The 22,631-nt window shown below is 44.3% G+C and overlaps 1 protein-coding gene across 2 annotated transcripts in view; it reads left to right on the forward strand.

Moving 5' to 3' along the window:
* Positions 1 to 3,942: 3,942 nt before the first annotated feature.
* The window catches only part of ADRA1A (adrenoceptor alpha 1A), a 105,286-nt gene continuing 86,597 nt past the window's right edge, over positions 3,943 to 22,631 (forward strand). Inside the window, exon 1 of one of the 2 annotated variants that reach the window (XM_046656890.1) lies at positions 3,943 to 5,890. In XM_046656890.1, coding sequence (XP_046512846.1) covers positions 5,011 to 5,890 — 880 coding nt within the window. In that variant the 5' untranslated portion in view covers positions 3,943 to 5,010. The remainder of the gene's footprint in view (positions 5,891 to 22,631) is intronic. The other variant, XM_046656889.1, reaches the window with a different exon arrangement.

Below are 22,631 nucleotides of genomic sequence, written 5' to 3' on the forward strand. Positions count from 1 at the left end.
CGCTTAGGTCCAGGCAAGAAGCCCCCTGCCTTGTGTTTCGGGTTTTCGAGAGCCCAGCTCTGACTCCCTCTGGCCATGGCCCTTTCCTTGGGGCAAAGGGTCCACAGGACCACAGGACTAAGGTAATATCCCTGCTTGGAGCCTGCGCCCTCCCTTCTAGATCATGCTTTGATCTAGACCCAGGGACCCAGAATCTCCTGCTCCAAATGGCCACACAGCCACTTTCAGGGCCTTTAAGCCTTTTTCCTGGGCCTATCCTCTGAAGGAGAGACCACACCACAGGTGTGTGCACCCTGAGACCCATGGCCAAGAAGCAGCTGTCTGGATGTGTGGACTGAAGTGTTCACACATATTTGCATGGCCCTTCAAGATGTGGGACGAGGGAAGTGGGAAGAAAAGGAGGAGTAGCCAGCGGCCAGGGCCAGCTCTCCCACTCTGCCATATTGGGTCACTCTGATTACATCAGTGGGCCCAGGCATAATTCTCAGGTCACTTTGCACATTTCTCCAGCTGAATATACTATGCCCATGTTAAATGTGGGATTTGGACCACTCTGGGTTACAAGTATGTTTCGCTTTAAAGTAGCACACAAAAGGAGCAGAAAGGGAAAGGATTATTAATAAAATTAATAACAAGTAGGTCGATAAGCTCTGTGAGATATACTCTCACTCAGTCTTAACAACAACCCTGGGGAGTTTTATTGTCTCCCTTCAAAAGTTAGGGAACCAAGGCTCAGAAAGCTGAGTTCTTCCCTGGTCTCATAGGAGGGCAAGGACAGCATCCTTGTGACTCCACAGCCTACTCTCTCTTCACCCCACCTCCCCAGGTGTTTAACTCAGCACCTTCTGGGACATCCATGTCAATCATTCCTTAAAGAGTAACCAACAGATGGACAGTTTCCTCTTTGAGAGTCTATGGTTAACTATAGAAAAATTAGTTCTGAGAGTTAGTTTCACAAAGATTGATGTTCACAAGCTGAGAAGCAGATTTGAAAGACCTACCTGGTAGCATAGAGAGGCCACGCTAGAAATAAGGAGCTGCTCTTCCCAGTCTTGGCACTAGCTATGGGGAGGGGGAGATTGTGAGTATGCTTCTTTGTTGGGGTGGGGGGGGGGGGGACTGGGGGTTCCAAAGACCTTTGTACATTTTGACCTTGCAGAGCTGAGCAATCTTCAGTTGCTTTTCTTGCTAGTAACACAACTTCCCTTATCTACCATGGAACAAATCTTAATGGAAAACTCTTATTCATGGTATAAGGTTAATGAATATGAAACTAAACAATAATATCTCGCTCTGGTGGATGGGATTTCCGAAGAACAGACATTACACACATATTTGATGATGAGATGTCAGAGTCACCGGGAGCTGTAGTCCAGCCTTCTCCACCTGAAGGGACTGAATCCCAGAAACAGCAGGTGACTTAGTGGTAAGAGTGAGCCCAGACTTCCTGTCTCCTCACCCGGTATGCTTCTCCTACAACAAAAATTGCAGGATTTGGATGAGCAATCCAATTGTGTATATTTTTAATATAATATTAAAGTCCAATCAAATAATATTAAGGTCTAATCAAATGTAATAGGTGTGAATAGTACCCCTATAGATCTGCGGGGTGGAATGGCATCGTGCGCAAGAAAGAAGGAGATGGAAATCTTAGGTCTTTAATGAAGTAAGGCCCCCTCATCTTCTCACTGGCATTCCTCCAAGGCCTTTTTAGACGCATTGCTATATAAAAGCCTCCCAAACATCCCCGCTGGAAAAAGCAATAACATTAATAAACTTTTTTTCGGGGGAGGGAACTCAAGTGCAAACCACTGCTCAAAGTTATCTCTTTGTTACTAGGTTTAAGGGAATCTAGTAAATACTTAAAGCACAGTGCGTTTTGTCTGAATCAATAAAGATGAGAGAAGATGACTTCGGAGATGGGAATCAGAACGGAGAAAATTCTAATGTTTTTCCAACGTCCCAAAACACGTATGGCGTTATTCGATCGCGAGGTAAACAGAACACAGAATCTACCAGAAAAAAAAGTAAATAAGCTTTTCAAATTCCAACTGTTAATGAATCAAGAGGAATTAAAGAGAAGCAACATGCCTTCAAAGGATACATTTTCTTGTAAAAACTGGAAAAGAATGTGTGGCACTTTAAAAACACTAAACTGTGTAAGAAACTAGAGTGGGACTATAATGCTTTCTAAATCTATTTGTCTAGAGAAATGAGAAGTGAATCATATTTAATAAGGTTTAGATATGCTCCCTCTATCCTCCTGGAATTATAATTTTATTGCAATCAGATTCATTGAATTTTATCTGATTTTACTTGTATCTTAAAACATCTGCAAATAATATAACTTACCTGCATATTTGGCATAATAACACACTTCTTGATTTTAACAGAACCTAGTCCAAGTATTAGCCGAATCAAGCTGTTGAAAAGTAGCTTTATTGGGCATTTCTTTGAACACACCAAACACTCGGTAATATCCGTCTGGAGAGTGTGAATTTTTCTTTATTTTTAAAATCAGGGCATTCAAAGACGTTATTTACTACAAATAAATCCGGCCCCCCCCCAACACACACACACAACCACCTTTTTAAAGTAAAGCGAGAACCCAATCCACTCAAGGCAAGTGAAAAAAAAATTACGGCTGTGCGCACTGTGCTTGTTGCCACAGAGTAATACGGTAACAGCGGAGATTACGGTACTAGCTGGGGCTACTGCCTGTGTTACGTCAGCGAGAGCTGCAAAGTTCCTTGCCATTCTTTGCAGATGTCGGGGAGCTGAATATTAAAGGGGTGAATGTGGAGTTATTGGTTGGCAGCATTTTTTTTTCCTGTTCCTATTTCGCTCTTTATTTTAAAATCTCCAGGTAAAGCCATAGAAAGCCAAGAGCTTAAAAACATCTGTGGTGGAGGGGTGAGTCAGCGGGTGCAAAAGGACTAGAAATTGGTTCCACGAAGAGACGATACCCTCTCCCCTCACGGAGGAGGCGTCAGGGCTGCTCCTGGGACCGAAACCCCGTCTGCTCCCCGTCGTGTGCCGGTGGTGGCTCTGCATCTGCGCTCCAGGTGAGTGCGCCGCGGCGCGGGGCGTCCAGCATGGCTGGGAGGGTGAGGACGAATCTCTTGTGGCCTCCCGGTGAGACTGAACCCCCACTTTCCCCAAGCACCTCCCGCTTTTTTCACCCGCTCTGTCACCGGCATCCCCACCGCACCCCGTTCCCATTCTGGGAAGTTACCTCCTAGTTAACAAGTGTGTTTTTAACCCCGTAATTATCGCCCCGAAGTAGGAGAAAACCGCTTTCTGCGCTTGCTTTTAGTATCACCTGTGAACTCTTGAACTTGTGATTTTCACAATAGCCATTGCCCGGGGGGTCTCACTTCAGGGCCCAAGCCCAGAATCCTTAGAAGGCAAGATGGGTCCCCACTCCAGTACTCCTGCGTGAGTCCCTTGGGTCGGCTTGCGATTGTGGAAATCGAGGTTTCTTAAGCAGACTGTGGCCCCCAGCCCAGAAAATCCGAGGCATCCTCTGTCCACTGGCGCCCGGGCGTGATTTTTACGCCTACAAAATCCGCAGTGACTGCCACCTGCAAAGCCCCCTCTGCAGTGATTCTCCCCCCCCCCCCCCGGCCCCAACTCCTCCCCCTGGACCCCAGCAGCCCTCCTGGGTGTGGCTCGAGGCTCAAGTCCTCTGGGACCGCTGACCCTGTAGCTTAGAAAGGAATCCTGGACCAACCTAGATCGCGTTCAGCCCCGGGGACCCGCCGGGCTTTGCTCGGGACCTGGCCCTCAGGCCGGCTTGGCTGGGCGAGAGACCGGCGCGCTCCGCATACCCAAGTGTGAATTCCTCGGGCGTGAGCGTGCGCGCGGTACTGGCCCTGCGGTGCCCGGGTCGCAGCGGTTCCCTCTCCCAGGCCGCCCCCTCTAGGTGACTGCGAAGCAACCTGTTCAAATGGCAACCGGGTAGATCTTCCAGTTTCCACCGGCTTGGCTCGGTGCGACACACGCGCCAGCGGCAGTCGCGCCTCGCGGACTTCGGGGATTTTCATTTCGCCGTACCGCCGCTGGTAATCCGGCCGCGGCTGCCGCAGTTTGGGATTTGTTTGCTTGGGATCTTGAACCTTGCCAAAGGCCGCGCGCGGCGGAGCGCGCAGAGCAGGTTCCTAGCGGCGGGGACGCGGCGCGCAGTCCCCTCCCGCGCCACCTCTGCTGCGGCAGGGCCAGCCGCTCCGGGACCGCAGGTCGGCGGGCTGCGGGCCGGGTCCGACCGCCCGTCGAGCCGGGCACGGCCTCGCTCTGCAGGTCGCCTGGCTTACGCCCGCCTTTCTCTTTGCGCTCTTTCAGGAGGACGCGGGCAAACAACGCTCCGCAGCTGCCTCGGTCTTGGCAAACATTTCGCATCCACGTCCCTCGGCCTGCGCGCCTGGAAGCTGGATCTAGCACAAGTCCACCGCGAGCCAGCCACACGGTGGGTAACTGCGGGCCAGGAGAAGTGCCCAGATGCCAAAAGCGCCTGCCTTTGAGAGTCGGCGACAGACCGGTTCCTGCTTGTGGTTTGGAAGGAGACTGGCGCTGGATTTTTGAATTCCAAATTATGCGCAGAATGCTGAAACTTCTAACCAGGACGGATCAGACAGTGCAGAAAAGCATACTCCCGTAACTCTGGAATTGCACTTTGCACCGTGTCTTCTCGAACTTCGCGCCAAACCTTGGGAAGGGAGGGAGTTGGGGCCTGGGGCCAGCGCAGCGGTTAGAGAGGGTCCGCGGGCAGCTCCGCGCGACCCTGGCCATGTTGCCTTTAATGCCCTGCCCCTTTGCGTGGCCTTCTGAGCGTTTCCAGTGCTGGCCGGGGTTGCTTCCCATCCGCGGGTTCTCTCTCACCCCTAGCCAACCCCAGCGGGCAAGGCTCCCCCGAGCCGAGACCTTTTGACTCCCTGCTCCCCCCGCTCCGGCCTGCGCCCCCGCCCGGGGGTGGCCCTCGAGAGCCGGACCTTGTCCGACCCGGCTGGGACCATGGTGTTTCTCTCCGGAAATGCTTCAGACAGTTCCAACTGCACCCACCCGCCGGCTCCAGTGAATGTTTCCAAGGCCATTCTGCTCGGAGTAATCTTGGGGGGCCTCATCATTTTCGGGGTACTGGGGAACATCCTAGTGATCCTCTCCGTGGCCTGCCACCGCCATCTGCACTCGGTCACTCACTACTACGTTGTCAACCTGGCGGTGGCCGACCTTCTGCTTACCTCCACGGTGCTGCCCTTCTCCGCTATCTTCGAGATCTTAGGCTACTGGGCCTTTGGCAGGGTCTTCTGCAATATCTGGGCGGCGGTGGACGTCTTGTGCTGCACCGCGTCCATCATGGGACTCTGCATCATCTCCATCGACCGCTACATCGGCGTGAGCTACCCGCTGCGCTACCCGACCATCGTCACCCAGAAGAGGGGACTCATGGCTCTGCTCTGCGTGTGGGCGCTCTCCCTCGTCATCTCCATCGGGCCTCTGTTCGGCTGGAGGCAGCCAGCCCCCGAGGACGAGACCATCTGCCAGATCACCGAGGAGCCGGGCTACGTGCTCTTCTCGGCGCTGGGCTCTTTCTACGTGCCGCTGGCCATCATCCTGGTCATGTACTGCCGGGTCTACGTGGTGGCCAAGAGGGAGAGCCGGGGCCTCAAGTCGGGCCTCAAGACTGACAAGTCGGACTCGGAGCAGGTGACGCTCCGCATTCACCGGAAAAATGCCCCGGTAGGAGGCAGCGGGGTCAGCGCCAAGAACAAGACTCATTTCTCCGTGAGGCTCCTCAAGTTTTCCCGGGAGAAGAAAGCAGCCAAAACACTGGGCATCGTGGTCGGCTGCTTCGTCCTCTGCTGGCTGCCTTTTTTCTTGGTGATGCCCATTGGTAAGTCTTTACAACACCTCATCTTAGCAGTTGAGGGAATCTTGACCCTCTTTCCCTTCAGCTGTCCCACACTCACAGTCTGAGAACGAGAAGGGAACTGCGTTTCAAACGGCAAAAGTGGGAGGGTGGTTAGAAAAGGCTCCCTTGCAGAAAAACGAATTTTCATTCCATTTCTACTCCAGTTTCATTTATATTATTTCCTAGAGCACTTTTTCAACTAATGTAAAGTGGCTTCCAGCCAATTCAGATTAATTGGCCTCCTTAGTAAGAATGTCAGCTTTTCTCACTGACTTTAAGCCTGTTTAACTTAAATACATGGTCCTCTTTCAAGTCTGGGAATCTCTGTCTGCGCCAAGGCAGAGCCTGGGAAGGCCACTTTCACCTCTGCTGCTGTGGACCGCAAATTCCCTAGGCCTGAAAGTAAGCACCATGCTTATTCTGAACAAATGTGTAATTTTATTATTAGATTAGATTATTCCTGAGGGTTAGTTATAATGGTCTGCTTATGTTCTATATCTGTGTTAATTTTATTTTCTGGATTCGGTATGGATGAAAGTGTGGTGAGCCACTGACAAGAAAAAAAAAGATTTTATGTCCAAACTAATTTAAGCCTTAAAGAATTCAACGTAGTGTTTCCAATAAGTAAATACTTTTCCTTTTATTTTAATAATAAGTATTAAAGCCAACATGACTCTTTATCTGAAATCATTTGGGAAGCTGCAGATGACAGTGTTTGAAAATACTACAGTAATGTTACAAACCCAATTTTTGCAAGTGCTGAATTAGCTGTTGCCAAAACTAATGAGCTCATTGTAAGATCGGCAAGCTGTCCACTCGGAATAGTCCTCTATCTCCGAAAGGGCTGCGTGAGATCCCAAAATGGTTGTTTGCTATTTTTAGTTTGTGAGCTCAAATATAGACCCACACATTGGTTATCCACTAACTCTAGCAAACAAAAAAAATATGATAAAAGTTAATAAAAGTCTGTCTCTGGCACTTTAGAGTCAAATTTAAATGGCATGTTCCTAAAGTACTTTAATTTGCAGCTCTGTGTAATAGTCACCACTATTATTCTTTGAGGGCCAACTATGTTTCAGACACTTGACAAGGCTTTTTATTTTGTTAGTCCTTTCAACCACTCAGTGAGCTGTGCGTGATTATCCAGAAATCGTAAGTCAGGGGAGAGATTCTTCAGGTTCTAGAGCTCCGCTGTCTAGTATCATAGCCACACGTGGCTATTTAATGTGAGTTAAAATTAAAGAAAATTGATATTCAGTTCCTCAGTCCCACTAGCCACATTTCAAGTGCTCAATAGCCACATGTGGTCAGTGGCTTCTGTTTTGGACAGCAGAGATGTAGAAATTTTCATCATCGCAGAAATTTCTGTCCAACAGGGCTGCTCGAGAGGCTCTTCCAAGTCCACTAACTGACCTTCCATTGTGCCGGCCCATCATTACTGCTTACTTGGCTCCTGGCATTACATCACAGCTTTAAATTTATTTAAATAATGCTCTTTACCTGAGCCACTGCCTGCTTACCCACCTTCCCGTATCCCATCTCCTACTTCCTCCTGAAGTTTGCACCCTTATTCATGCATCCATTCACTCGGCAGGTATTTACTGGGCATTTGTTCTTAGGATGAACAAGGCAGAAAAGTCCTTGCCAGTAAGATGTTTGCATTCTTTTGGAGGAGATAGACGTAAACAAGTAAATATATCCTAAGAAGTCAAAGATTAATAAGCACTATAAAAAAGTAACCAGGATAAGAGGATAGAGAGTGGCGGGATGACAGGGTGGGTGGTCAGGAAAGTCCTCTCTGAAGAGGTAATGTTTGAACAGAGACCTGACTGCAGTGAGGGGCAAGCCTTGCAAAGTCTGGGAGGAAGGGCTTTCTGGGCAGAGGGAACAGCGAGTACAGAGATGCAAAAGAATCTGACTTGTTCAAGGCAGAGCAAAGAGGCCATTGGAGCTGAACTACAGAGGATGAGGGCGAGGACACGTTCAAAAAGATGCTGGGGAGATAGACAAGCTCAAAGTAATGTGGGTCTTTTAGGCCAAAGTAGAATTCGCCTATTATTCTAATCGTGATGAGAAGCCATACAATTGGAGGGTTTTTAGTAGGTTGGTGACCGGTCTTATATTTTTAAAGGGTCCTTCTGGTTGCTGGGTAGAGAGTGGGCTGTTTGGCAGCAAGAGTAGAAGCAGGGAGACCGGTTAGGAGGCTGCTGGAGAAGTCACGGGGAGCGAGGTCAGGCTGCCTTACGCTCAGGTGAGACGGGTGGAGTTGGTGAGAAGTAATCACACTCAGCACTTATTTCAAAGGCAGAGCTGACAAGTTTGGACATAGGATGTGAGAAGAAGAGAGGAATTAAAGAGAACTTCTGGGTTTGGGGCCTAAACAACTGAGCAAATAGTGAATTTCACTGAGATTGGGAAAACTAGAGAATGACAGGGTTGAAGGGGCTGACGGGAGTGTGAAGCACGGGTGTTTATTTTGTATAGCCTATGTTGAGAAGTGTCTGTTAGACATCTAAGCAGAGATGCCAAGTAGGCAGTTAGATGTATGAATTTGGAGCTAAGAGGGGAAGCCTAGCTACTATATAAACTTGGGGCATTTCAACGTAGTTAAAGCCACAGAAATGGAAGGATCTACAAGAAAGAAAGTATAGGGAGAAAAGAGAGATAAGGACTGAGCCTTGGGACATTCTGATATTTGAGGGTGGGGAAAAGGAGGAGAACTAGCCAGCAAAAGAAATTGAGAAGGAGTGGCCAAGGAGGTAGGAAGAAAACCAGGGGGGTGTGGTGTCCCTAAAGCCAAATGGAAATGTTTCATGAAGACAAGCGGGATCAGCTGTGTCACATGCAACTGCTAGGCCAAGTCGGATGAGGACTGGGAATCAACTTTGGACTTGGCCATGTGGAGGTCTCTGATGATATGAGGAGGTCCTTTGAGGATAATAGTTTCAGTGGAGTGATGAAGACAAAAGCCCGATTGTGTGTCTTCTTGAGAGAATGAAAGATGAAGTGGGAACGGTGAAAATAGACAATTTTTTGGAAAGGTTTTGCCAGATAGTGGAGTAGGGAAATGGAGTGTAGCTGGAAGGATCTAGAGAGAATTTTCAAAGATGGGAGATATGATATCATGTTTAGGTTCTGATGGGATTGATGGAATAAAGTGATGCTGGTGGTACAGGCACGGGAAGAGGTGGGATTCAGTGCCCACATGGAGGCCTGGGAAGTGACGGGGCAGCCAGGTTGTATGAGCCCAGAGGCAAGTAGATATGGAGGGAGAAAGGCAAAGATCTCTTTGAAATATATTTATGTCCTCAATGAAATAAGAAGCAAAATCATCAACTGAGAGTGAGGAAGGAACAGGAAATGATGATGGTGTGAGGAGCAAAAGAAGATGTGAAATGTTAGTCTTTGAGGTGAGAGAGTAAATATATAATGGAAATTTCGTAGAGCCACCAGGGAGTCCTGAGGACATGTTTGAGACTTACGGTCATAAATTTAAAGTAAGACCTGTCAAGAAGGTTGTATGTTGCTCTCTAACAGCTAAGAGGCTGAGGATTATAGGGAATGTTGCTGATGACTGACTATATCTAAGAACCATAGTAAAGAGGGGTGTTTGTGAGGGGACATAAACTGGATCAGATTAGGGCTCATACAGAGTCAGATGGTGGAAAAAGGTCAGGAGGTGATAAGTGACTGGGAGTTTGGGTCTTCTGGTGGTGGCCGAGCTGTCCGGGGAGATGAGCACGGTGGGCTGGGTCCTGAGGTCCTCTGGGGAACAGGGACTCTGGTCTAATCACAGCCTCCCTCTTGGATCTGCTGTCTTGGGGGGTTAGTAATGTTGAGGTGAAGATGGTATGGTGGGAGGGAGTTGTGATAAGACAGGAGCTTCCAGAATCCATGGGCTTCCTCTAAATCCTAATGACGTGATGCGACAGGAGGAAAATTGAAAACTTATGTTAACAGTGCACGACCAGGCTGCTAAGTAGGGCAAAAGATCCCTAAACCTACCAAAAAAATGGCCTACAGTTTCTTCTTGACACCAAATGAGAAAAAGACTATTTCTTCCAGGATTTATTGACTATGTAATAAGTACCAGGCACAGAGTTAGACAAAATAAAAACATAATCTAGTTACGGAGACAGATTAGGAACAATTATCACAAGTCTGTAAGATTGGTCCTCAAAGTGGTATTACAAGTGCTGAAGAATATAACAATAGTTCACTGTGTCTGAAGGTCACTGCAGAAGCTTCTAGAAGTATTGCTGTTGACTGAGCAGGGACTTGCAGACTGCACTGCTTCTGCTGGGCCATCAGTGAGACGTTATTTATTTTTAGTAAGTATCTTAAGTACATTTTTCATGCAAAATGTGGACGAAAGAATAAATAGGCCATATATTATCATACGCGAGGGACATGAGCTCTTAAGTATGACAAGCACCCTCTTGGGAAGAAGAGGTTATCGGTCTGCGCTAGGCTACCAGAGGACAGTGGGATTAGAAACTGAAACCAGAGCAGAGATGAGTGTGGTATATGAAGCTGAGAAGTGAAGCGCCCGCCTGCGCGTAGAAGCTGGCCCAGGATGATCAGGTGAGTGAGTCCTCTCCGTCTTGTCCCCAAACGTCACTCCTGTGAGAAGGCTCTGTCTCCTTATTGCCTCCCCACTCCCCTTCTTCCTGCTCCTCCCCACCAGCTCTGGATTGGTTGCTGGACTAAATAATGTGACTGCAGGTAGGAATCTGACCTGCCTGCTCTCAGGTCTAAGTCTTACTAGTCTTGTTTTCTTTTTGCATCCTAAATGTTTGGTTGAAATTCAGAACCCCTCCAGGGGAGGGGGATTACGTTTGAAGTTGTTATCAGTCATTTATACCTTGGAGTGAATGTTTTTAAAAAGAAAAGTTTTGATCATGGTTATGAGTAGAGAGAATATGAAGTTGTTAGCCTTCAACATATGAAAGAAGGAAGGGCGAAAAATGCGCCTCACACAGAAGCCCTGGCACCCGAAGAATGTGCATCCCTTTCACCTATTTCATCTTTTTGCCTAGAACCCACTAGCCCCAGAGGCAATGTGCCAGGTGGAAAACATGTTGGCCTGATATTTAAACCTAGGCTTTCTTTTTCCTAAACTAGGGGACGTTATACAAGTCAGCTGCCTAGCATAGTGCCTAACATAGAGCAAATGGCAATAAATGTTAATCTTATCAGAATGCATATGAGTCACACACCATTACTGACATATGTCAACATAAGGATGTTGCCATGAGGAGTGGATGCCCTTGGAGGTCTGAGAAGCAGAGAGTATCAGAAAGAAAGGGATGAAGTGGGGGCAACATTTACTGAACACATAGTTATGTGTCGGAACTCTGGACACAGTGTCTGATCAAAATACAAAGTAGGCATTATTATTGGACCTAGCCATTTCTGTTATCTCTAAATCAAAGGAGGCAGCATTGGGCTGAGTGGTGGCTCATGTGGACGTAGAATATTTGAGAATGATGTTAAAACAAAAAAGACAGCAGAAAACATCGTGGTGAGAAGGAGAATGTGTTTTAAAATGGGGCACTTGGGGGCAGGCAGAGCTGGCAAGGGACTCATCAGGTGGAAGCAGTGAGGCAGAGAATGATCCATTCATTCATTCATTCATTCAGCACAATTTCATTGAGCATCGACTATTTCCAGGCAGCTGGAGAATCACTGGAGATAAAAACAAACAAACGTCTGCCCTAATGGAGCTGAAAATCTGCACAGTTAAATACGTAGCAAAGTTTCAGATGGTGAAATATGAAAAACAGGAAGGAAAAAGGGCAAGTACATATAATAACATGTAAATGACATACAATGACTCTGATCCTTGTGGGTCCCCAAGATCACTTGAGATTGTTGCTTGCTGCAGGTACAAAGGGATCAGGCTCCTGATTCTTAGGGCAGAGGTTGACTCCTGAGAGAGAATGGTGTGGAGACATCTACCTCACAAGTACATCAAATAACATTTCTCGTTCATCCTCCAGTTACTGAGAACTTCCCACGTGCTGGGCTTTACGTAATGCACCAAGCAAAAACAGTCTGAGTTCTTGCCTTCTAATCTCCGTGGGGAGATAGACATTAATCAGATAACCATACAAAAATTCCAGAACTATGTACAATAAAGAAGATGTGGATGGTGCCTTGAAAACATATACTGTGGATAAGGGGGACCCTGGGCAGGGAAGTCAGCAAAGGCTTGCTGGGAAGGAGGGCTTGACTTTGAGCTGATATCTGTAGAATGAGGAGGGGTTCAGCAGCTGAAATGGGGAGGGAGGGAACAGAATGGGCAAAGACACTGACAGGGCTGGTCTGAGGTTCATGATAATTTTCCAGAAGGCCAGTGTGGCCAGAGCTGAAAGGCCAAGAGATAATTGGAGTCAAACGAAGCAGGAGAGAGAGGGACCAGACCGAAATAGACCTTCAGAGCCATTTTATGAGTTTTTGTTTTTATCTGAAGAAGACCAGGAACAGGGATGACATGATCAAGTCTGTATTTCAAAATATCAAGGCTTAGTGAAAATAAGACTGTGGCTAGACCAGTCGGAGACCTTTACACACGACAGGTGAGACATATCCTGCCAAGTACGGGCCTCCTCATGTGTGGCTGGAAATCTTTACTTCCGTGAGCTGCTGCAGAGTTCTGGAATGCCTCTTCCGTCGCTGCCTCTAGAGCAGATTTACAAGAAAACCTTTCTCTGGTCACAAATAGGATAACCAGACTCGGCTTTGAATCAATCTGGCTCTTTCTACAGGACGAATTTGTCAATGAAGATTTACCATCATATTCAAGCTGGAGGCTTGAGGACATCTACAGTGAGTTCTAGCTGTGCTTGAACAATAGCCGACTCAAATCCGGCCACAGACAGGAAGCCGTTAGTGACAACACTTAGTGACCGAGGCATTAGTGTGTTTTGTTATTTCATAGTTTCAGGTTCGGATGTGAGGACAGTTTTCCAAGGCACTTTCCGTGTCTAGCAGGTTCACCGTGTGTCAGCCCTGCTGTTTGCGTTGCCAGCTGGACACTTGCATAGTGACTTCTCATTTCTGAATTATCTATTTCTTTACTATTTGAAAATTTTCGTCCAATATTTTCATATGTCATTTACATTTTGACTTTTGTGATGTGAAATTGTTTGTGCTTTTTGGCCACTTTTTATAAAGCCATTTATTTTTATTTCTTTTCCATTTGTAAGCTCATTTTATACGTTGAAGATATTAATAGCATATTTGTTGAATATACTAAGTTGCCAGTTTTCTCATGCTGCATTCAGACATGCTGAGAAAATGTAGCTTCTTTATTTTCCAAAAACCAATGTGATCTTTTTCATGAACTTCCACAGAAATACACACACACACTTTTAGTTAAACCCAATAAGCTCAGGCAGATGCAATGTTTTAAGCAGCGTCTTTCTATATTCAGTCTTTTTTGGATAACTCAGCCTTTCAAATCTGCCCCCCTAAGTTGTTGACCAGGCCTGGAGACTCCCATAACCTCATGGCAGTGGAACAGGGGATAGGAAATTAGGGTGCTGGGCTCACCCTTCAATGTGAATTTCAGTGTCCTGCACTGGTGGGGTTGGCTCAGTCTAGCAACTGGTGCTTAGGCACTGGTCCCCAGCCATCTCTCTGTTATCCCTCAATGAGTGTGAGGCTGCTTGCCCATGGGCCCTTGTCCTGTCTGATGACTCAGCCCCACTCAGTTCTTACTGCAATGACAGACTCTCAGGGTTTGTCTGTGACTCCATTTGGTTCCTGGCTGGAGTGACACCTGCTCTGTTACAGTTGACTAAGGAGTCACTTTGTTCCTACAGCCCCATGATCCCCTTTCAAAAGCTCCTCAGCCAAATCCTCAGCAACGTTCCATCCTTATCTCAAGACAGGGAGAGCCCTGTGGGTTCCTTCCACAACACACCACACCAAACCACACCACACGGCACCATGCAGGCTTGCCGACCCCGGCTTGCTCTCTGCCCAGCCATGCTGGCTGCCCCTTTAATAGGTGCTGTAGCCTTCATTGCTGTGCCATCTCCCAGAGGCGCAGAACAGAGAGTGGGAAAAGGCACCGTCACTCCCACTTTTATCTTCTTAAATGCTTCTATGGTCCTTGTTGAGAGAGGAGCTCAGAACAAACACTGGCTGCCTCTTTCCATCACCTCCTTCCTCATTTTACCCCCTCAGTTCCCCTGTAGGAGGCAGGTGGGGAAGACTTTCCCTTCCTTTGTCTGGCTAAATAGGACACTCCTCTGAATCATGTCCTCCTGCTTTCCAGAGTGGCATCCACCTTCTATGGAAGAGTAACGAACTGCAGGTGGAGAGAGAGACAGGCTTACGAAAAGAGAGTAAAGATGAGGAGTATTTAACAATCTTATAATCCTTATACATATTTAGCAATGATTTTTCCCATTGGCTTTTTTGCACTTTATTGTTTCGTGGTTTTTACAAATATAAGGACATTTAAAATTTTTACGTAGTCACATATTTTAAACTGTTTCTTCATGAATTGTGCCTTCTAAGGGATGCTCACAGAGATCTTCCCCAATGTAAATCAGATAACCTCCAGCTTCTCCTGGTTCTTTTAGAGCATCATTTGTAGTCTACCTGGAATTTGTTTTTGTCTTTTGGTAGGTGACGTCTGTCTATATTTATGTTGAAGTTGTTACCAGATATTCTTAAAAGATTTATTGAATAATCCATCCTTTCCTGTTTTATTTGGAAAACCACTTTTGTTATATTAGAAAGGATCTTTAATCTATTTTGAGACTCCCACTTCTGTTCCGTTTATCTGTCTCTCTACTTCAGCAGTGGTGCCACATTATTTTAATTACTGTGGTTTCATAATATGTTTTAATATTTTCTGGTGTAAGGCCTCTGGATGAATATTCTTTTGCAAAATTATTTATTTATTATTTTTGAGGGCGATCAGCCCTGAGCTAACATCCACCACCAATCTGCCTCTTTTTGCTGAGGAAAATTGGCCCTGAGCTAACATCTGTGCCCATCTTCCTCCATCTTACGTGTGGGACGCCTGCCACAGCATGGCTTGGTAAGCGGTGCTGGGTCCACACACGGGATCTGAGCCGGCAAACACCTGGCTGCCAAAGCTGACAGCACGAACTAAACCACTACACCACCAGACCAGCCCCTCAAAATTACCTTGTTTGTCTTCGTACATTTATGCTTCCAGGAAAGCTCAAACTCCTTTTGTCAAGTTACACCCCCTCCCCCACCGACACCACACGCGGGCACGCACGCAGACACACACAAATCCTATCATATGCTAATCATAAGTTTTTAGAATATATAGATAATTTGAAAAGTGACACCTTTATCATGCTGAGACCTCTTCTTAAGACATATGACATGTCTCTCCAGTTACTTCCCAAACTATTTGAACTATTGTTTACACTTTACTTTTAATCACACTTACTAACACATCCTGGAAAAGCGATTTTACAATGAAGTGAGAAGCACTGCATTGGTATTTCAACATTAGCTATGACATGATTGTTGGTTTTAGACCAATACACTTCATCAGATCAAGGAAGTATCTTTCTATAGTTTATAGAACAATTTTACCAAAAACGAATTTTTAATTTTATCAAATGCTGCTCTTTTGATATCCATCAATATAATCTTTTTTTCACTGACGTTAATTTGATAAATGTTTTTCATAACATTAACCTATCCATATATTCTTGGATTAAATTTTATCTGATCAGTGGCATTATTCTTTTTTGTGTTACTGCGTTATACTAAATATTTTGTTTCTGGTTTGCATCTGTATTTCTATGTGAAATGAGTATATTGTTTCACTTTATTGTGCTATCTTTGTCACATTTTGGTATCAAGTTTATGTTAACTTCATAAAGCAAATTGTGACACTTTTCATTTTTTTTCTACAATCTGTAACAGTTTAAATAGCATAAGAATTATGTGTTCTTTGAAGGTTTGAAAGAACTTGCCCATAAAACATTTGGGCATAGCTCCTTTTATGGATGCAATTCTTGGAAACTGGTTTCTATTTCTTCCATGGATAGTGGTCTATTCTGATTGTCAGATTTGATAATCTTTGTTTTCTTACTTTCCATTTTCCTTCTCATGGAGGTTTAACATTTTAGTATAGACTTCTACATGAAATTCTGTAATTGTTCATTTCTTCTCTATCTTTCTTATTTCCCACATCAGGTACTTGTGTTTCGTTCTTTTTTCTTCACTGAGATATCCTGGAAGATTATCTATTTTATTAGTTTTTTCAAAGAACTCTGGTCCTGGGTTTATTAATCATTTTAATCTGTTTTTCAGTGCACTAATTTAATCTCTAGAAACTTATTTCTTTTATTTTTCTGGTTATATTTTGTTCTTTTATATTAGCTTGGGTAGAATGTTTGGTTCAGGTGTTTTAATTCTTTCCTGTCTAGGATTCAAAGTGATCAAAGCTGTGCCTTTTCCTCTCAGCAAACTTGGGCTCCTTGCCTTAGGCTTTGCAAGGCGGTGCTCTCGCCCCGTTGATCTGTGTTTCCACTTTTAAGATTACCTTTGTCCTGTGGAGACAGGAGAAGATTCGTTGTGTTGTTGTTGTTTACTAATTTGAAAATAATTGGTGTTTTTAATCCCCCACTTTTAAAAATTAGTTTCAAATTTACTGCATTGTGGTCAGAGAATGTGAACAAGATAATTGCTAGCTTATAGAGTTTATTGAGATTTTCTTTGTGACAATGTATGATCAATAATTAGCATATTTAATACATATATATTAACTAAACTTTTATAATGGTGTTTTTAAGATCTTCTTTATCCATTATTCTGTATCTTTACCTTTATCCATCGTCCTCTTTATTTGTCAAATATTGAGAGAGGTATAGTAAAACTTCCCACTGCTTCTGGGAATAATTCTTTAAATTACTTCCTATATTTTTAACAGGTGTTGCTTTATATATGTTGATGCAGTTGCTTGATACGTAAAACATTGAGGGGCCAGCCCTGTGGCGCAGCAGTTAAGTTTGCATGTTCCACTTCAGCGGCCCGGGGTTCACCCGTGCAGACCTATGCACCACTTATCCAGCCATGCTGTGGCAGGTGTCCCACACATTAAAAAAATAGGAAGATGGGCACGAATGTTAGCTCAGAGCCAATTTTCCTTAGCAAAAAGAGGAGGATTGGCAGCAGATGTTAGCTCAGAGTGAATCTTCCTCAAAACAAAAAAAGATTGAGTCAATAATATCTTCATTTAAAGACAGGCCTTTTGTCCTATTTATTTTTCCTCGACTCCGATATATTTTTGTTTGCATTGGCCAACATACCTTTGCCCATCTTTTTACATATCAGCTTGTGTATCTTGTGTCAAATGGATTTTTCATAGCCTATGTGTTGAATCTAGATATTTCTCTTAGTAAGGATTTAACTAATTCCCATTGATTGTAACAGATATTTGATTTTTATCTTCTCATTTTATGCTTTCTGGCTTTATGTTTTCTTCCTTTTCTTTGTTTTCTGCTTCTTACTAATTGGACCGTTTTCTTTCTTTCCTGTGGTCATTGGCTTAGTCAGTTTAAGCTGCTGTAACACAATACCGCAGACTGAATATCTTAAACAACAGACGTTATTTCTTATAGTTTTGGAGGCTGGGTGCCAGCATGGTTGGGTTCTTGGTGAAGGCACTCCTCCTGGTTCACAGACAGTGGCTCTCCCGCTGTGTCCTCACATGGTGGACAGAGAGCAAGCTCTGGTCCCTTCCTCTCCTTATAAGGGAACTGATTCCATCCTGGGGGCTCCAGCCTCATGACCTCATCTAACCCGAATCACCTCCCAAAGACTCCACCTCCTCATAAGATCACATTGGGGGTTAGGGCTTCAGCATATGAATTTGGGGGGCACAAACATTCAGTCCATAGCAGTGGTGCCTACGTGCCACTTATTGCATCTAATTTAACTCTTAGAACAAGCCCGTAAGATAGAAATTGCTGTGCTCATACGGAGAAGCGGAAACAGGCCCAACAGAGATGAAGTGTCATCTTGCTGGAGCTGCTTGGCTGCCTTCCCTGGAATAGACAAGGGAGGTCTGGCCATGAGTTAGAAGCCTTGGGTTTCTTCTAGGGTCATCAATAGAAAAAGGGGCTTGCATGGAGTCAGTCGCCTTCAAACTTCTCAGCTTCAGAACTTCTTGTTCAAATGAAATCCTACTCAGAAGCCCAAGAGGTAAAATGGGTGAAAGTGATGCCATGCCCGTCGCAGCCGCCCGCGCACCCTGGGTCGGGCCGCAGCCGTGGAGGGGACCCTGGAGCACAGGTTGCTCTCTGCTAACGGTATCTGATTCCAGACTCAGTAAATGGTATCAGAAGAAGTTCCGGAAGGAGTTCGGTTTGGATTTTCAAAGAAGGGGGGAAAGTTGACAAAGGGCATGTCAGCTGTCATTATTCTGGAATGCTGGCAGAGTGGTAGTCTTTGCCCAAAAACGGTTTGAAAAGGGAACATTGCACACTAACTTTCTTTCTTTTTTTTTATGTGCTATCCACATTTAGCTCATTGCCAGGGCAGTTAGTTGCCAGTGAGAAACCTGCTGTTTACAAGTTGATCCTGTAGTTTGACCCCTTATGTTGAGAAACGTTTTTGAAGTTTACCTGCAATCTGTAGTCGTGTTGTTTTGCAAAGTGATTTCGCTGTCATTAGGAGATAACGAAAGAACAATCTCAGAAATGGAGTTTTTTAGAGGAAACTCTAGGATAAGATGAAATCCCAGAATAACAAACCATTCCTGAAGGAGTCATACCAGTAGTTCTCAACCAGGGACAATTTTGCCCCCCGGGGGACATTGGCAAGTGTGGAGACATTTTTGGTTGTCACAGTGTCACGGTTGGGGTGGAAGTGCTTTTGGCATCTACTGGAGAGAGGCCAGGGATGCTGCTAAACATGCTACAATGCCCAGGAAAGCCCCCACTACAAGAACCATCCAGCCCAAAATGACAACAATGCCAAGACTGATAAACTTCGGTTATACTATAAGAATTCCTAAAATCTATCAAAATCTTTAGAAACACCACATTGAAAACAGAATACCGATTTTGATTATCATTCAGATTTTTTTTAACTGTCTTTCCAACATCTTGGTTAGTGATTCAGAAAAAAAGCCTGAGGTCTCCAGATGGCTCCTAAAAAGGTAATAGTTGTCTACCCACTATTTTTTTTATTTTAGTAAAATTTACGTAACATATGATTCACCATTTTAACCATTTCAAAGTGTACAGTTCAGTCGCATTTATTACATTGATAGTGTTGTGCAATCATCATCACTATCTACTTCCAAAACATTTTCATCACCCCAAAATGAACCCCCGTATCCATTAGCATCCCTCTCCATTTTCCTCATCCCCAGCACCTGGCAACCATCAGTCTGCTTTCGTCTGTGTAGATTTGCCTATTCTTGATAGTGCATATAAATGGAATCATGCAAGGTGTGGCCTTTTGTGTCTGGCTGCTTTCATGTAGAATAGTATTTTCAAGCTTCATCCATGTCGTGGCAAGTGTCAGCATTGTAATTCCTTTTTATGACTGATTAATATTTCATTGTATTGATAGACCATATTTGATTTATCTGTTCATTAGTTAATGGACATTTAAGTTGTTTCTACCTTTAAGCTATTGTGAATAGTGCTGCTATGCATATTCATGTAAAAGTTTTTATTAGAATACTTGTTTTCAGTTCTTTTCAGTGTATATCTAGGAGTAGAATTGCTGGGTCATATGGTGCTTCCATGTTTAACTTCTTGAGGAACCAACAAACTGTTTTCCCAAGCAGCCACCCCAGTTCACATAACTGCCAGCAATGTATGAGGATTTCAGTGTCTCCACATCCTCACCAATACTTATTTTCCTTTTTGGTTTCTTTTAACCGTAGCCGTCCTAGTGGATATAAGGTAGTATCTCATTGTGGATTTGATTTGTATTTCCCTTTCATGTGCTGGTTGGCCATTTGTACATCTTCTCTGGAGTAATGTCTGTTCAAATCCTTTGCCCATTTTTAAGTTAGGTTGTTTTGTCTTTTTATTGTTGAGTTGTAGGAGTTCTTTATATAGTCAGGATACTAGACCCTTATCAGATACATGATTTGCAAATATTTTCTCTCATTCTGTGGGTTGTCTCTTCACTTTTTTGATAGTGTCCTTTGATGCGCAAATGTCTTTATAAAGTCCAATTTATCTACTTTTTCTTTTGTTGCTTTTTGGTGTCATATCTAAGAAATGGTTTCCTAATCCAAGGTCATAAAGACTCATCCCTTTGCTTTCTTCTCAGAATTTTATAGTTTTAGTTCTTGCAGTTAGGCCTTTGATCCATTTTGGGTTAATTTTTATACATGGTATGAGGTAAATTTCCAACTTCATTCTTTTGTACATGGAAATCCAGTTGTCCAAGCACAGTGTGTTGAAGAGACTATTCTTTCCCCACTAAGTGGTCTTGGCACCTCGTTGAAATTTGATCGACTATGGTATATGGGTCATTTCTCGACACTCAGTTCTTTTCCATATTCCATGTTTCTTATTCTTATGTCAGTATCACACTGTTTTGATTACTGTAGCCTTGTAATAAGTTTTGAAATTGCTCCCCACTATTTTTTACATTCCCAAAAGCTTAATGGAAGTTTTCAAAAAGACTCTTCTTTTTTTAGAAAACTACATAGAATAGTACAGGTACAGAATTCCTTTGGAATTCCCAATTTAAAAAGCTCTGAAGATGGAAAGTTCTACAATACTAATTTGGGACCAAAACCTGAGTAGATCAGAACTCATTTAGCAGCAAACCCAATCTGAACTCACATGAATCTACAGATTCTATGAGATCTATGAGAATATAGATTTCAGAATATAGAGAACATAGAATATAAAATCCATGAGAATATACATTTTATATTCATACATTGAGTTGCAGAAAGATTTATGTGTTTGATTGAGGGGTGCTGCCCCACACCCCACTGGTGGTGTTATACAATGTGCAGTATATGACCCATATTATCTTTAGAAAATCTGAAAAATCCTGAATTATAAAACACACGTGGCTCCAAAGGTCCTGGAGAGGAATGGTGTACCTGTATTATTTAACTAGAGCTATTATTGTTTAGGGCAGCGCTGCTCATGTTGTAATGCTCAAAACTGCTGATTTTCTGTCTTTGGTTAGAAAAACGTGAGAAACCAATGATCACGATGTGTTTTATGAACTGGCATTTGTGACGCAACTGATCTGTGTTAGTCAATGTGTTAGGCACTTTCCCTATTCTAGTTCGTTTTAAATCATTCAAAACACAGATTCTGTGGGGAAAAATAATAAAGTGATCTTTGGCAGTGAAAAGTTGGGAGTGGTTTTTCTGACCTCTGTACATAAATCAGGAGAGACTGAAAAGGAAAGCTCTGTCATGGATTCAAGGTCCTACTTAGCTCCTGTGGGTGGGAAACCAAAGAAAGTCTGCCTCCCACCGTTGGGGCGCCGGCATCTGGTCTGGCTTCTGTGTGGGGACTAGCCCTGGCCCTTTTCCAGGTGTCTGCCTCATCGCTCCAAGAGGAGGCAGACCTGCCAGGATCCCCTATCACCTCTCTGTGGCCCTCTGCAGCCATCATGGGCTGTTTGTGATTTCCACATGATTCTCCTCTTTTAGATTAGTTTACATAGTTTGGAATTTTGCTCTTCCCTGAGTTATTTTGGTTTAAACATTGCCCTTTTGGCTCATTCTTTAAAATGAAAGTACCCAGGCCATCCGTGAGTGCACACATTCTGCCTCTGGTGCATCTAACCCTATAGCCTTAGCTCATTATTCAAGTGTCATTCTATTTAACTCCATCATTCCCCTATAAAGTTATGAGGAGGTGTTTTTGAGGCTCGTAGAGGTCAAATAGTTGGCCACTAAGCTAGCAACAAAAGGTCCATCATGATTTTTCCCCTATAGCATATAACTTCCTCAATAGAAACGTATTGATTGTATGGCAAACAAAGCATGAGCTGTAGTCACCATCTCCAGAAGAAAACAGAAAAACCTACCCTTTCTACCCTGACCGTGTCGTGATTAGCTTGAATAGTGTCCTGGATGAAGGGAATAAGCAGACGAATGAGAGGAATTGAAGCTGGGAAAAGCCAGGACAAATAGAGGGATGAGCAGAAAGTGAGGGGGAGCAAGGAGTAAATCATTAACAATGTGAGTCTAATGTTCACTGAGTCGTCAGCCCAGTACTTATCCTGAACTTGCTGATTAGTCAAGAAGTGTTTCTGAAGCACTCAGCATGTACTGTGTGCTCAGTTCTGAGCTACGTCTTATGGAGGATACTGGATATGACCCACTGCCTTCAAGTCTAATTGGGGAGAAAGGCTAAAACCCGGGAAACCATAGTTATCAGGACAAGATATCATCCCTTATAAATGCTCTAGGAGTTCAGAGGTGAGATATGTCAGGCAGGGCTTAGAAAGTTGTGGAAATCTCTGTGGAGGGAGGGAGTCTTCAGTTAGATCTTGAAAGGTAGGATTTGAAAAACCAAGATCCAGGGAAGGAGTGAGCATGGCATGTTCATGGTCTAATGAGATAATCCCCTGGAGAGGTGCTTGAGTGTGTGTGTGTGTGTGTACACGTGTGTGCACATGCTCGTGTGAGTGCATATGGAGAGAGCCATGGAAGGCAACATTGACCAGGCTTGGTGGGACAACATTCTCCAGGATGTGTTTTTGAAAACTG

Source organism: Equus quagga, chromosome 3 (genome assembly GCF_021613505.1).
Source record: "Equus quagga isolate Etosha38 chromosome 3, UCLA_HA_Equagga_1.0, whole genome shotgun sequence".
NCBI classification, from domain to species: Eukaryota; Metazoa; Chordata; class Mammalia; order Perissodactyla; family Equidae; genus Equus; species Equus quagga.